Source organism: Anomaloglossus baeobatrachus, chromosome 7 (genome assembly GCF_048569485.1).
Source record: "Anomaloglossus baeobatrachus isolate aAnoBae1 chromosome 7, aAnoBae1.hap1, whole genome shotgun sequence".
Taxonomy (NCBI): Eukaryota; Metazoa; Chordata; class Amphibia; order Anura; family Aromobatidae; genus Anomaloglossus; species Anomaloglossus baeobatrachus.
Genome location: NC_134359.1, coordinates 251,382,428 through 251,397,307, shown reverse-complemented (window position 1 = coordinate 251,397,307; position 14,880 = coordinate 251,382,428). Strand labels below are relative to the sequence as shown.

Genomic DNA, 14,880 nt, shown 5'->3' with positions numbered 1-14,880 from the left:
CGTCGGCGTTCCTCTGATCCTTCTGAGGCCTTTTGGACGAGGAGAATTGTGACCTGCCCGCACCCCGAAAGGACCGAAACCTCGACTGTCCCCTCCTCTGTTGGGGTGTTTTTGGTTTGGCTTGGGGTAAGGATGTTTCCTTTCCCTTGGATTGTTTGATGATTTCATCCAATCTCTCACCAAACAAACGGTCGCCAGAAAATGGCAATCCAGTTAAGCACTTTTTGGAAGCCGAATCTGCCTTCCATTCCCGCAGCCACAAGGCCCTGCGTATTACCACCGAATTGGCGGCTGCAACCGCCGTACGGGTCGCAGAGTCCAGGACAGCATTAATAGCGTAGGATGCAAATGCCGACGTTTGAGAGGTTATGGACGCCACCTGCGGCGCAGACGTACGTGAGTGCGTCAATTTGCGCCTGACCAGCTGAGATAGCTTGGAGTGCCCATACGGCTGCGAATGCTGGAGCAAAAGACGCGCCGATAGCTTCATAGATGGATTTCAACCAGAGCTCCATCTGTCTGTCAGTGGCATCTTTAAGTGCCGCCCCATCTTCCACTGCAACTATGGATCTAGCCGCAAGTCTGGAGATTGGAGGATCCACCTTGGGACACTGAGTCCAGCCCTTGACCACGTCAGGGGGAAAAGGGTAACGTGTATCCTTAAGGCGCTTGGAAAAACGCTTATCTGGATAAGCTCGGTGTTTCTGGACTGCCTCTCTGAAGTCAGAGTGATCCAGAAACATACTCTTTGTACGCTTGGGAAACCTGAAACGGAATTTCTCCTGCTGAGAAGCTGACTCCTCCACTGGAGGAGCTGAGGGAGAAATATTCAACATTTCATTGATGGACGCAATGAAGGGAATTTTGTTTACTTACCGTAAATTCCTTTTCTTCTAGCTCCAATTGGGAGACCCAGACAATTGGGTGTATAGCTATTGCCTCCGGAGGCCACACAAAGTATTACACTTAAAAGTGTAAGGCCCCTCCCCTTCTGGCTATACACCCCCAGTGGGATCACTGGCTCACCAGTTTTAGTGCCAAAGCAAGAAGGAGGAAAGCCAATAACTGGTTTAAAGACCAATTCAATCCGAGGAAACATCGGAGAACTGAACCATACCACATGAACAACATGTGTACCCGAAAAAACAGAAAAACCCCGAGAAAACAGGGCGGGTGCTGGGTCTCCCAATTGGAGCTAGAAGAAAAGGAATTTACGGTAAGTAAACAAAATTCCCTTCTTCTTTTTCGCTCCTAATTGGGAGACCCAGACAATTGGGACGTCCAAAAGCAGTCCCTGGGTGGGTAAAAGAATACCTCGTGATAGGGCCGTCAAACAGCCCTTTCCTACAGGTGGGCAATCGCCGCCTGAAGGACTTATCTACCTAGGCTGGCGTCTGCCGAAGCGTAGGTATGCACCTGAAAATGCTTGGTAAAAGTATGCAGACTCAATCAGGTAGGTGCCTGACACACCTGCTGAGCCGTAGCCTGGTGCCGTAATGCCCAGGATGCACCCACGGCTCTGGTAGAATGGGCCTTCAGCCTTGAGAGAACCAGAAGCCCAGTAGAACTGTAGGTTTCAAGAATTGGTTCCTCGATCCCCCGAGCCAGGGTGGATTCAGAAGCTTGCGACTGTTTACGCCGACCAGCGACAAGGACAAAGAGTGCATCCGGGTGGCGCAGGAGCGCCATGCGGGAAGTAGAACCTGAGTGCTCTCACCAGAACCAACAGATGCAAATCCTTCTGAAATTGATGGACTGGACGAGGACACAAAGAAGGTGAGGTGATATCCTGATTGATATGAAAGTGGGATACCACCTTAGGGAGAAATTCCGGAATCGGACGCAGAACTACCCTGTCCTGGTGAAGGACCAGGAAGGGAGATTTGTATGAGAGCGTTGCTAGCTCGGAAACTCTCCTAAGAGACGAGACCGTTACTAGAAGGCCACTTCCCGAGAAAAGCGGGAAGGGAGACCTCTTTCAAAGGCTCGAAAGGCGGCATCTGGAGAGCAATTAGAACCTTGTTCAGATCCCAGGGCTCTAACGGCCGCTTGTACGGAGTGCTGAGACGACAAACTCCCCGTAGGAACGTGCGTACCTGAGGAAGTCGTTTCTGAAAAAATACAGATAGCGCTGAGACTTGTCCCTAAAGGGAACTGAGCGACAACCCTTTTTCCAACCTAGATTGCAGGAAGGAAGGAAACATAGACGATGCAACCGGCCAGGGAGAAACACCCTGCGCCGAGCACCGAGATAAGAATATCTTCCACGTCCTGTGGTCAATCTTGGCGGACGTTGGTATGCTAGCCTGTCTCATGATGGCAACCACGTCCTGAGGTAATCCTGACGACACTAGGTTCCAGGACTCAATGCCACACCATCAGGTTGAGGGCCGTAGAATTCAAATGGAAGAATGGCCCTTGAGACAGCCAGTCTGATTGGTCTGGTAGTGCCCCCGGTTAGCCTACCGTGAGGCACCACAGAACCGGGAACCACAACATCCTCGGCCAATCTGTAGCGACGAGGATGGCGCGGCCGCAGTCGGTCCTGATCTAGCGCAGCACTCTGGGCAACAATGCCAGAGGTGGCACATAAGGTAGCTGGAACTGCGACCAATGCTGAACTAAGGCGTCTGCCGCCAGAGCTCGATGATTGTGAAACCGTGCCATGAAGCTGGCACATTGTTGTTGTGCCGTGACGCCATTAGATCGACGTCCGGCCTCTGTCAGCGGCGCCAGATCTCCTGAAACCCGTCCGGGTGAAGAGACCATACCCTTTCGGCCACACCCCGGCGACTTAGGAAGTCAGCTTCCTAGTTTTCCACGCCTGGGATGTGAACTGTGGATATGGTGGATGCCGTGTCTTCCACCCACATCAGAACCTGCCGGACTTCCTGGAAGGCTTGCCGGTTGCGCGTTCTTCCTTGGTGGTTGATGTATGCCACCGCTGTGGAGTTGTCCGACTGAAGTCGGATTTGCTTGCTGTCCAGCTGCTGTTGGAAGGTTTGTAGGGCAAGATACACTGCTCTGTGTTCAAGAACATTGATCTGAAGGGTGGACTCTTGCTGAGACCACGTACCCTGAGCGCTGTGGTGGAGAAAAACTGCTCCCCACCCTGATAGACTCGCGTCTGTCGTAACTATCGCCCAGGATGGGGATAGGAAGGACCTTCTTTTTGACCATGAGGTGGGAAGAAGCCACCACCGTAGAGATTCCTTGGCCGCCTGAGAAAGAAAGACGACTCTGTTGAGGGAGGTCGACTCCCCGTCCCATTGGCGGAGAATGTCACATTGTAGTGGACGCAGATGAAACTGCGCGAAAAGAACTGCCTCCATTGCTACCATCTTACGTAGGAAGTGCATGAGGCGTCTCAATGTGTGCGACTGGTTCTTAAAGAAGAGATTGCAGCCCGTAGTGAATGCTGTTTGTCTAGCGGAAGCTTCACTATCGCTGAGAGAGTATGAAACTCCATGCCTAGATATGTTAGCGATAGGGTCGGGGTCGGATCTGACTTCAAAAAGTTGATGATCCACCCAAAACTCTAGAGAGTCTCCAGCGCAACGTTCGGGCAGTGTCGGCATGTTTCCTAAGAGAGTGCCTTGACAAGTAGATCGTCTAAATATGGGATCACAGAGTGACCCTGAGAGTGCAGGACTGTGACTACTGCTGCCCTGACCTTGGCGAAGACCAGTGGGACTGTCGCTAGCCGGAAGGTAGAGCTACGAACAGAAGGTGTTCGTCTCCTATAACGAAGCGTAGAAACGCTAGTGCTCTGGATCAATCGGCACGTGTGGATAAGCATCCTTGATGCCTAATGATGCTAGGAAATCTCCTTGGGACATTGAGGCGATGACATGGCGGAGGGATTCCATCCGGAACCGCCTGGTGTCCACGAGCTTGCTGAGCAGTTTTAGATCCAGAACGGGACGGAACGGCCCGTTCTTATAGGCACCGCAAATAATTTGGGGTAAAAACCGTGACCTTGTTCCTGAAGAGGAACGGGGGTCATCACTCTTTCTGCCTATAGAGTGCACCCTGTTTGCAGAAGAGCAGCGGCTCGGCCGGGAGGTGGAGAAGTTCTGAAGAATCGAGTTGGAGGACGAGAAGTGAGCTCTATCCTGTACCCATGAGACAGAATGTCTCACACCCAACGGTCATTGACCTATGGCAGCTAAATATCGCCAAGGCGGGTGAGCCTGCTACCGACCGAGGATGCGGAGAGAGGAGGCCGCAAGTCATGAGGAAGCCGCCTTGGAAGCGGGTTTTCAGACTGTCTCTTTTTTGGGCGTGACTGAGCCCGCCAAGAATCTGAGCTCCTCTGATCCTTTTGAGTCCACATTGGACGAGGAAAAATGGGACCTGCCCGAGCCTCGAAAAGACCGAAACCACGACTGCCTCCTGCTCTGTTGGGGTTTGTTGTGTCCGGGCTGAGGAAAGGATGAATCCTTACCCCTGGACTGTTTAATGGTTACATCCAAACGCTCACCAAACAGTCGGTCAGCAGAAAAAGGCAACTGGTTAAGCAACCTTTTTTGGAAGCAGAATCTGCCTTCCATTCACTTAACGAGCAGACCAGGCTCTGCTTAAAAACACGGAGCAGCGGAGGCTACTGCCGTACGGTTCGCAGAGTCTAGGGCAACCTGAATCGCGTAAGAAACAAATGCAGACATTTGAGAGGTTAAGGATGCCACCTGCGGCACAGATGTACGTGTAACCGTGTCAATCTGTGTAAGACAAGCTGAAATAGCTTGGAGTGCCCCAAGGGTGAGAATGCTGGAGCCAACGGTGCGCCGACAGTCTCATAGATGGATTTAGACCAGAGATCCATCTGTCTGTCAGTGGCATCTTTAAGTGCAGCTCCATCTCCCACTGCAACTATGGATCTAGCTACAAGCCTGGAGATTGGAGGATGCCGCTTGGGACACTGGGTCCAGTCCTTGACCACGTCAGGGGGCAGGGATAACGTGTATCCTAAGCCGTTTGGAGAAGCGCATATCTGGATAAGTGTGGTGTTCCTGGACTGCCTCTCTGAAGGCAGAGTGGTCCAGAAAAATACGTGAAGCTGACTCCTCCACTGGAGGAGCTGGGTGAGAAATAACCACCATTCTATTGATGGACGCTATAAGATTATTCACTATGGCGTCACCATTAGGTGTATCCAGATTGAGAGCGGTCTCAGGATCAGAATCCTGAGCCGCTACTTCCGCCTCATTACACAGAGAGTCCTTCTGCTAGGACCCTGATGAAACCGAGGGCCGCTCATAGTGAGCCCGCTTAGGCTGTCTGGGACTGACGTCTGTGCAGAGCCGTGACTCTGGGATGCGTGTGACATTCCCGGAGCTGTTAGTTGTTCACACTGAGGGGGGCCATGGATCAATGATTCAACAGTGCCCATGTTGTGAGAGACATGTCCGGACTGCTAGGCTTCTAGTATCATAGCCATAGTCTCAGAAAATCTGTCAGTAAATACTGCAGACACCGTCCTCATCCTCTGGCCATTAGCAGAGACTCCGGCTGAGTTGGATATAATGGGGGTCTATGTAACCTGCCGGCCGTATAGCCGTACATGCTGTACCGGCTGCATAGAAAAACATGTGGTTCTGCACCTTTGTTTTACACAGAGAATATGCTGATAACTCCTCCGCACAATCCAGGAGGGTATATACAACGTGCGACCAAACAGTGCAATGTATATAGTACAAGCATATCTATAAGTGCACTTCTGCACTAGTGGGGTTAGCACCACAGGTGCTGCTTAACGCCTGTTGCAGCGATTGTGTGACTATCAGAATGCCAGGGTCTTCCACACTTGTCTCTGTATCGTACAGAAACTGACACTAATGGCTGCCGGCGTCCTTGTAGAGAAGGAAGCCGTGGGCGTGCCTGAGAAAGTGCGGGAATCCGGTTTCACAGTGCACACAGTGAGAGGGGTGGAGTATGCAAAACATACTCCAGCTCTCAGCGCTGCTGTGCTATGCAGCGTCACGCCCCTACCCTGACTGTCAGGCCTGTGGGCGGTAACGAAGGGAGACTAGGCCCAGAAGCCGGGGACTCGAGTTAATAAGCGCGGCCGGCATATCAGTGCTGGCCGGCGCGGAAGTCCCCGGCGCACCACAAATCCCAGCGGCGCCTTAAATAAAAATGGCAGCGGCGGTTAGCGCAGTAGTCACCCAATACACTAACACACCCAGCAACGCTGTGGTGTGCGATGGCACTAGTGCGGACAGCGCCGCTGTCCCTGGCGCACTAACACACCCAGCAGTGCTGCCGTGTGTCTGCGCGGTCCCCACAGGGACACAGAGTACCTCCATGTAGCAGGGCCATGTCCCTGAAGATACTCCGCTCCATGTCCAGCAGATACCAGGGGCTGTGGATGGAGCACGGTCTCAGTGCCTGGAGACCGATAGAATCCCACTTCACCCAGAGCCCTGTAAAAAGGGATGGGGAAGGAAGCAGCATGTGGGCTCCAGCCTCCGTACCCGCAATGGGTACCTCAACCTTAACAAACACCTCCGACATGAAGTGGGGTGAGAAGGGAGCATGCTGGGAGCCCTGTATGGGCCCTCTTTTCTTCCATCCGACATAGTCAGCAGCTGCTGCTGACTAAACAGTGGAGCTATGCGTGGATGTGTTGCCTCCTTCGCACAAAGCACAAAACTGGTGAGCCAGTGATCCCACTGGGGGTGTATAGCCAGAAGGGGAGGGGCCTTACACTTTTAAGTGTAATACTTTGTGTGGCCTCCGGAGGCAATAGCTATACACCCAATTGTCTGGGTCTCCCAATTAGGAGCGAAAAAGAAAAGATCATTCACTATGGCGTCCCCATCAGGAGTATCAAGGTTGAGAGCGGCTTCAGGATCAGAATCCTGATCAGCTACCTCCGCTTCATCATACAGAGAGTCCTCTCGCTGAGACCCTGAACATTGTGATGATGTCGAGGGAATTTCATAGCGAGCTCGCTTAGTCGGTCTGGGGCTGCGGTCCGTGTCAGAGACCTCACCCTGGGATCCATGAGACACCCCGGGAAGACATTGCTGTTCCAACTAAGGGGAACCAGGGGACAATGAAAACACAGTGCCCCTGGCTTGAGATGCCGGCCTGGACTGCAAGGCTTCTAATATCTTAGCCATAGTCTCAGAAAGTCTTTCAGTAAAAACTGCAAACTCCGTCCCTGTCACCTGGACAGTGTTAACAGGTGGTTCTCCCTGGGCCACCCCTAGCAGAGGCTCCGGCTGAGAAAGTGCCACAGGGGCCGAGCATTGCACACAATGAGGGTCAGTGGAACCTGCCGGCAGTATAGCCGTACATGCTGCACAGGCAGCATAGTAAGTCTGTGCTTTGGCACCCTTGCTATTTGTGGACGACATGCTGTTGTCTCCTCTGAGCAATACAGGATGGTATATAGACAAAAATCAACAGTGCACCATACAGTGTAAAGTATAGTCTATAATCATATAATCTATAAATACACTTCTGCACTAGTGGGGCCAGCACCACAGGTGCTGCTTACCGCCTGCGCAAAGCGTTTGTGTGGGCACCAGAATTCCTGCCTGGGTCTCCCTGAGCTTGTCTCTCCTCTCCAGCGTTAGCAGAGCTGAGAGGAATGGCTGCCAGCGTCCTGGGGAGAGGAGGGAGCCGTGGGCGTGACCCAGAAAAGTGCGGGAACTGGTGCCCCACTGTGCAGAGTGAGGGGGGTGGAGTATGCAAAGCATGCTCCAGCCCTCAGTGCTGCCGACCTGTACAGCGTCCCGCCCTTCCCCTGACTGGCAGGGCTGGGGGCGGGAAAAGAATGAGACTAGGCCGCAGAAGCCGGGGACTATAGTTATAAGCGCGGCCGCCGTATAAGCGCGGTCGGCGCGGAAGTCCCCGGCACACTAACAGTCCCAGCCGCGCCGCAGGCATAACCATGGCAGCGGCGGTCAGCGCGGCAGTCCCCCTACACAAATACACTCAGCGACGCTGAGTGTATAGTGGCACACATGCAGCCAGCGCTGCTGTCCCCGGTGCACTAGCACACCCAGCAATGCTGGAGTGTTGCTGTGCGCGGTCCCCACGGGGACACAGAGTACCTCCAAGTAGCAGGGCCATGTCCCTGAACGATACTCGGCTCCTATCCAGCAGGGTCCTCAGGAGCTGTGGATGGAGCACGGTCTCCTGTGCCTGGAGACCGATGGGATCCCACTTCACCCAGAGCCCTAATTGAGGGATGGGGAAGGAAAGCAGCATGTGGGCTCCAGCCTCCGTACCCGCAATGGATACCTCAACCTTAACAACACCGCCGACAAGAGTGGGGTGAGAAGGGAGCATGCTGGGGGCCCTGTTATGGGCCCTCTTTTCTTCCATCCGACATAGTCAGCAGCTGCTGCTGACTAAGCTGTGGAGCTATGCGTGGATGTCTGACCTCCTTCGCACAAAGCATAAAAACTGATGAGCCCGTAGCAGTACGGGGGGTGTATAGGCTGAAGGGGAGGGGCTTTACACTTTTAGTGTAATACTTTGTGTGGCCTCCGGAGGCATAGCTATACACCCAATTGTCTGGGTCTCCCAATTAGGAGCGACAAAGAAATGCAGTTTTCTGTGCTGCAGATCTAGGAGTGCTGAGCTGTGTATAACCCCTCCCATATCACTGACTGGCAGCTTTCTGTCAATCAGTGCTGGGGGCGTGGTTGGACCAGGAGACTTGAGACACCTAGTCCTGTAGTGATAATCTCCTTCTGATAAAAGACTTTATTGAATCAAAACACACAGCCAACTAAGTGACACATTGCTGGAATCAGGCTCTCAGCCCCTACATCATGCAAGCTTTCAGATTACATAGCAATATCTTGCTGTCAGATTTCCCTTAAAGGGAATCTGTCACCAGGTTTTTACCTTATAAGCTGCGGCCACCACTAGTAAGCTCTTATATACGACATTTTAGGATACTGTATATAAGAGCCCAGGATGTTCTGTATAACGTAAAAAGACCTTTTATTACACTCACCTGCGGGCTGTCCGGTGAGATGAGTGTTGCAGGTCTCGGTCCGGCGCCTCCTCCATCTTGTGCAGTTAACATTCTCCTTCCCACCCCCGAGTGGATGACGCGTTCTGCATCATCCACACAGAGTCCGCCATTGTGCTTCTGCGCATGCACACTTTGATATGCCCGGCTGAGGGTGGAGCAAAGTATTGTACTGTGCAGGGGCAAGTAAAGGGCAAAGACCGCCTGTGCATGCGCACTACAATGCTTTGCTCTGGTCTCAGCTGGGCAGATCAAAGTGCGCATGCGCAGGAGTGCAATAGCGAATTCTCTGTGGATGACGTAGGATGCAAAAGGACGGCGGTCGCACAAGATAGAGGAGGCGTCGGACCGAGAGCAGCGACACCTATCGGACTGGAATGCCCCGTAGGTATTATAAAGGGTTTTTTTACATGTTACAGTGCAGCCTGGGCTCTTATATACAGTATTCTAGAATGTTGTATAAGGGCTCACTGGTGGTGGCTGCAGCTTATAAGGGGAAAAAAACCTGGTGACAGGTTCCCTTTAAGAGTAAAACTAAAACCGGCTGATTTTGGTGACCCTTTTGGATAAATCCTTACGTGCTGCTGTACCCGGTGATTGGATTCCATCTCTGATTTTCGTAGATGTAGACACACGTAGTGTCAGACTGGGGAAAGATGTTATTTGTGCTGCTGTCCAACCCTGGTAAAAAAAGGGAAAATAAAGGATACTGTTATTAGGTAACAAAAAACAACTGACATAATACAAATCAAATAGTGCAAACTACGTGATGACTAAGAGCATCAGAAACGGCGCTGATGCTGCTGTGATCACAGGACTGTATTCACTAGAAAAGTCTCTTAACAGATTAGGAAACGGCCTGTTAATCCATTTTTGGGTAGGATATGTAAAATGTTCTATCTAGTCATCCATATTTCCCTCTCTTTTTTACTCTCGAAGTAGTAAATGGTCACAATTGGTCACATAATGCTACAATGTACCTTGCATGAATCCTCCACCGTAGCCTCCAGTATAAACCCATGCAGTGAGATCATGACTGATGCCCCACACAACACCACAACTGCTGCTCTCCACCACCTTCAGGTGTCCTCCTATTTGACGCCAAAACCTGCAAATACATAGCAAATGCCTGTTACCCAAATATGTGTATATTGTGAAGAACGAAGAGTCACATGCAAAAACCCGGACTTACAAAAACTAATGCTAATGCTAAGAATCGATGCGCTTACACATTATTTTACCTGCACTATGTGGTAGGTATTCAGCTAAGGAATCAGATGACGTTATTAATTGAGTATACACTATGATTGGGTACCACAGGGGTCAGTAATGGGCCATCTTCTTTTAATTTATTTATTAATAACTAGTCAGTGGGTAATATTTGTAGATTATACTAAGCTCTGCCAGGTAATTAACACATTGGAGGATAATTTAATATTACAGAGGGATTTATGTGAGCTGGTGGTTTAGGCTGATAATTGGCTATTGAGGTTTAATGTGTTTAATATAGATAAACGTAAGGTCATGCAGTTGGGCCAAAGGAAAAAAAAGTACAATTATGTACTATTTGGTTAATCACTGTCACAGAAAACAAAACTTGAGAAACTAATCTTTAGTGACCAGTTCTGGGGAGTGGGGGTGACAAATGAAGAAACATCCACTCAGGACAACACCCTTTCATGCAGGGATCTAGGTGCAGTGAAGATGCAGATGTGCATAGTAGTACATGTTCTTGTTGTGATCCTTTTGTAACACTTACATTTGGTCACACAATCGTCCACTGGTCAGAAACTCCAGGTCTGATGATGGTTCACTCACAAATATGTCTCCTTTGCAGGTGACTGACCAGATTGCCTGGGGAGAAGGAGGTCCTTGCACTTTTCTAATTTCACAGCAAGACCTACTTAAAAGACTGAGCTGTAAAATAAAAAAAAAATAAAACAAAAATAGTACAAAGTCTACTGATAAAGATGCTGTCAAAGAATTTATGCACACTGACTATAATAGAGATATATAAATATATATCTATATATATATATATATATATATATATATATATATATATATATATATATATATATATATCTATCTATCTATCTCTATTCTCTCTGTCTCTATAATATAATATATATATATATATATATATATATATATATCTCTAATATATAAAGCTGAATGTGTGTGTGTGTGTGTGTGTGTGTGTGTGTGTGTGTGTGTGTGTGTGTGTGTGTGTGTGTGTGTGTGTGTGTGTGTGTGTGTGTGTGTGTGTGTGTGTATGTATGTATGTATGTATGTATGTATGTATGTCCGGGATTGGCATCTGCACCGTCGCAGCCGCAGCCACAAGGTTTTGCACACTCACACGTCTGGACCCCGAGAGCGTCAAAGGCTATGTTGTAAGGTGAAATTTTAACCCTGCGCGTTCCAATTTACCAATCAATTTTGCCCCTATCTACATAATGGGGAAAAAGTTAAACGAAAAGTGTATTCGCACCGTCGCATTTACAATCACAAAATTTTACACATACACCTCATGTGACCCAGGGAACGTCGTAGACTATGTTTTCACAGGAAAATTTAACCCTGCGCTTTACAGTTACGCTCCAAAAAATATGCCTCCATTAAAGTAAATGGAGCCTGGAAATTCAGGTTATTAGTAGGAGCTGTGACTGGTTGCTATAGAAACCAAAGGTATTCATAGTATAAGAAGCTTATATGTGAGGTAATAAGATGTCGGTGGGGAGACGGATAGAGAGAGACAGACAGAGACAGACTGTGAAAGAGACAGACGGGGAAAGAGACAGACATACATGCAGACAGGGACAGAGACAGGCAGACAGGGAAGGAGGAGACAGCCAGAGAGACAGACAAAGATAGATGGGGAAAGACACAGACCTTGATAGAGACAGATGGGGAAAGAGAGAGAAATAGAGACAAACAAGGACAGAGACAGAAAGAGACAGGCAGACAGGTAAAGAGACAGACAGGAAAAGACACAGACAAAGAGATGGGTAGACAGACTGGGAAAGAGACAGATGGGTAAAGAAACAGAGAGATAGAGACAGACAAAAAAAGAGACAGACAGAGACAGGCAGACGGGGAAAGAGACAGAAGGGGCACATTACTTGGCCAACTTAGTTACATCTGTTTGGAATATCTGTGGTGTTGAAATATATGTTGTGAAATGCTTCTATTAGCTTAGTTTTTGCCTTTTAATAATTACATTTCTATCTATTTGTTTTGTGGTTTTCGTGTGCAGAATACATTTTTGTTAATACATTCTATTTTGATAACAGCAGTTATTAACCCAGGCGAAGCCGGGTAGTACAGCTAGTATATGTATGTATGTATATATAATATATATATATATATATATATATATATATATATATATATATATATATATATAAAATATATATATATATATATATATATATATATATATATATATATATATATATATATACACATACACACACACACATTTAACATAGAATAATTTTAATACCGGATATTAAAAAGTTATAAAACAATGTGCACGATATGCAAATTACTCACCAAGAGTCGTCTGGGTGGTCCCAGTGTGTTGAAAAGTTACAGTGTCCTGGCTGTTGAGACACATAATCTGCCTCGTCATTCTGCTGGATGGGGTGTCCACCAAGAGGGGCGTCTAAAAGCAGACTGGGCATGCTAACAATCAGGACTCTGACTCTTCACCACACTGGCACCGCCCAGATGACTCCGAGCGATTTACATATATATTACGCCAAGTGTAACCTTCTTTTATCCAGTAAAATGTAACAAATGATTTTATAAGGGTATTACCAATCAATATAACATCACAGTATATGTTTGCTGACCGAAAACCTAGGAAGGAGTTCCCATTCAAAAAGTTATATACATTACTGTGTAAATTAGTAATGAGGGAAAGAAAGGCGGGAGACAAGGGAGAGGAAACAAGCAAGGTAGGCGGGAAACAAGGGAGAGGAAACAAGCAAGGAAGGCAGGAGACAAGGGAGAGGAAACAAAAAGAAGGTGGGAGACAAAGCAGAAGAAACAAGCAGGGAAGGTGGGAGACATGGGAGAGGAAACAAGCAAGGAAGGTGGGAGACATGGGAGAGGAAACAAGCAAATAAGGTGGGAGACATGGGAGAGGAAACAAGCAAGGAAGGTGGGAGACATGGGAGTGGAAACAAGCAAAGAAGGAAGCAGACAAGGGAGAGGAAACAAGCAAGGAAAGAAGGAGACAAGGGAGAGTAAACAAGCAACGAAGGCGGGAGACAAGGCAGGAGAAACAAACAAGGAAGGCGGGAGACATGGTATAGGAAACAACCAAGGAAGGTGAGAGACAAGGGAAAGCAAACAAGTAAGGAAGGCGGGAAACATGGGAGAGGAAACAACCAAGGAAGTTGGGAGACATGGGAGAGTAAACAAGAAAGGAAGGCAGGCAGGAGACAAATGATAGGAAACAAGCAAGGAAGGAGAGAAAAAGGGAAGGGTTAAATGACAAATAGGTTTAAAAATATTATAAGCATTCAAATTTGTAAAGTAAGGTCCTGTGATCATGACAGCATTGGCACTGATTCAAGCAAATGGTGGTCTCTATCACTGTAGTACAAAAATGTATTGGAGAAGGGGGGTGGCAAGTAAAATGTGAATGATGAGGCTTGTAGAAACAGTGACTGGACTACACAGACTGAGTCCATGGAGTCTCTAACATTGCAGATATAGAGCTGCCAATGGAAGATAAGGGTGAAACCGCCCGTGCGCTGCCGTGTGTCCTGGCAGTCACAGGGTGTACGCTGCGGAGGAGGAGCTAACTTTTTTTCTATTTAGTTTGCCTAGTGTCAGCCTCCTGGCATCAGCAGCATACACCCATGGTCCTGTGTCCCTCAGTAAGGCAAGAGAGAAAAAATGATCAAAGTCCTAAAGAAGGGAATTTTGTTACTTACCGTAAATTCCTTTTCTTCTAGCTCTTATTGGGAGACCCAGACGATTGGGGTATAGCTACTGCCCTCCGGAGGCCACACAAAGCACTACACTAAAAAGTGCAAGGCCCCTCCCCTTCTGGCTATACCCCCCCGTGGTATCACGGGTTCTCCAGTTTTAGTGCCAAAGCAAGAAGGAGGAAGCCAATAACTGGTTTAAACAAATTAACTCCGAATAACGTCGGAGAACTGAAAAACCGTTCAACATGAACAACATGTGTACCCGCAAACAACAAAAAAATCCCGAAGGACAACAGGGCGGGTGCTGGGTCTCCCAATAAGAGCTAGAAGAAAAGGAATTTACGGTAAGTAACAAAATTCCCTTCTTCTTCAGCGCTCTATTGGGAGACCCAGACGATTGGGACGTCCAAAAGCTGTCCCTGGGTGGGTAAAGAGATACCTCATGTTAGAGCTGCAAAACAGCCCTCCCCTACGGGGATGTCACTGCCGCCTGCAGGACTCTTCTACCTAAGCTGGCATCCGCCGAAGCATAGGTATGCACCTGATAATGTTTGGTGAAAGTGTGCAGACTCGACCAGGTAGCTGCCTGGCACACCTGTTGAGCCGAAGCCTGGTGTCGCAAAGCCCAGGACGCACCCACAGCTCTGGTTGAGTGGGCTTTCAGCCCTGAAGGAACCGGAAGCCCAGCAGAACGGTAGGCTTCCAGAATTGGTTCTTTGATCCATCGAGCCAGGGTGGCTTTAGAAGCCTGCGACCCCTTGCGCTGGCCAGCGACAAGGACAAAAAGTGCATCTGAACGGCGGATAGGCGCCGTGCGAGAAATATAGATTCTGAGTGCTCTCACCAGATCTAGCAAACGTAAGTCTTTCTCATACCGGTGAACCGGCTGAGGACAAAAGGAAGGCAAGGATATATCCTGATTAAGATGAAACG

General features: G+C 48.8%; 1 protein-coding gene across 2 annotated transcripts in view; it reads right to left on the bottom strand.

The window, feature by feature from the left end:
- The window catches only part of TECPR1 (tectonin beta-propeller repeat containing 1), a 131,306-nt gene that overhangs the window by 55,906 nt on the left and 60,520 nt on the right, over nucleotides 1-14,880 (bottom strand). For both annotated transcript variants that reach the window (XM_075318041.1, XM_075318042.1), the window contains exons 14-16: nucleotides 10,758-10,915; nucleotides 9,979-10,106; nucleotides 9,577-9,679 (exon numbers count right to left, since the gene is read on the bottom strand). In XM_075318041.1, the coding sequence (XP_075174156.1) occupies nucleotides 9,577-9,679; nucleotides 9,979-10,106; nucleotides 10,758-10,915 (389 nt within the window). The remainder of the gene's footprint in view (nucleotides 1-9,576; nucleotides 9,680-9,978; nucleotides 10,107-10,757; nucleotides 10,916-14,880) is intronic.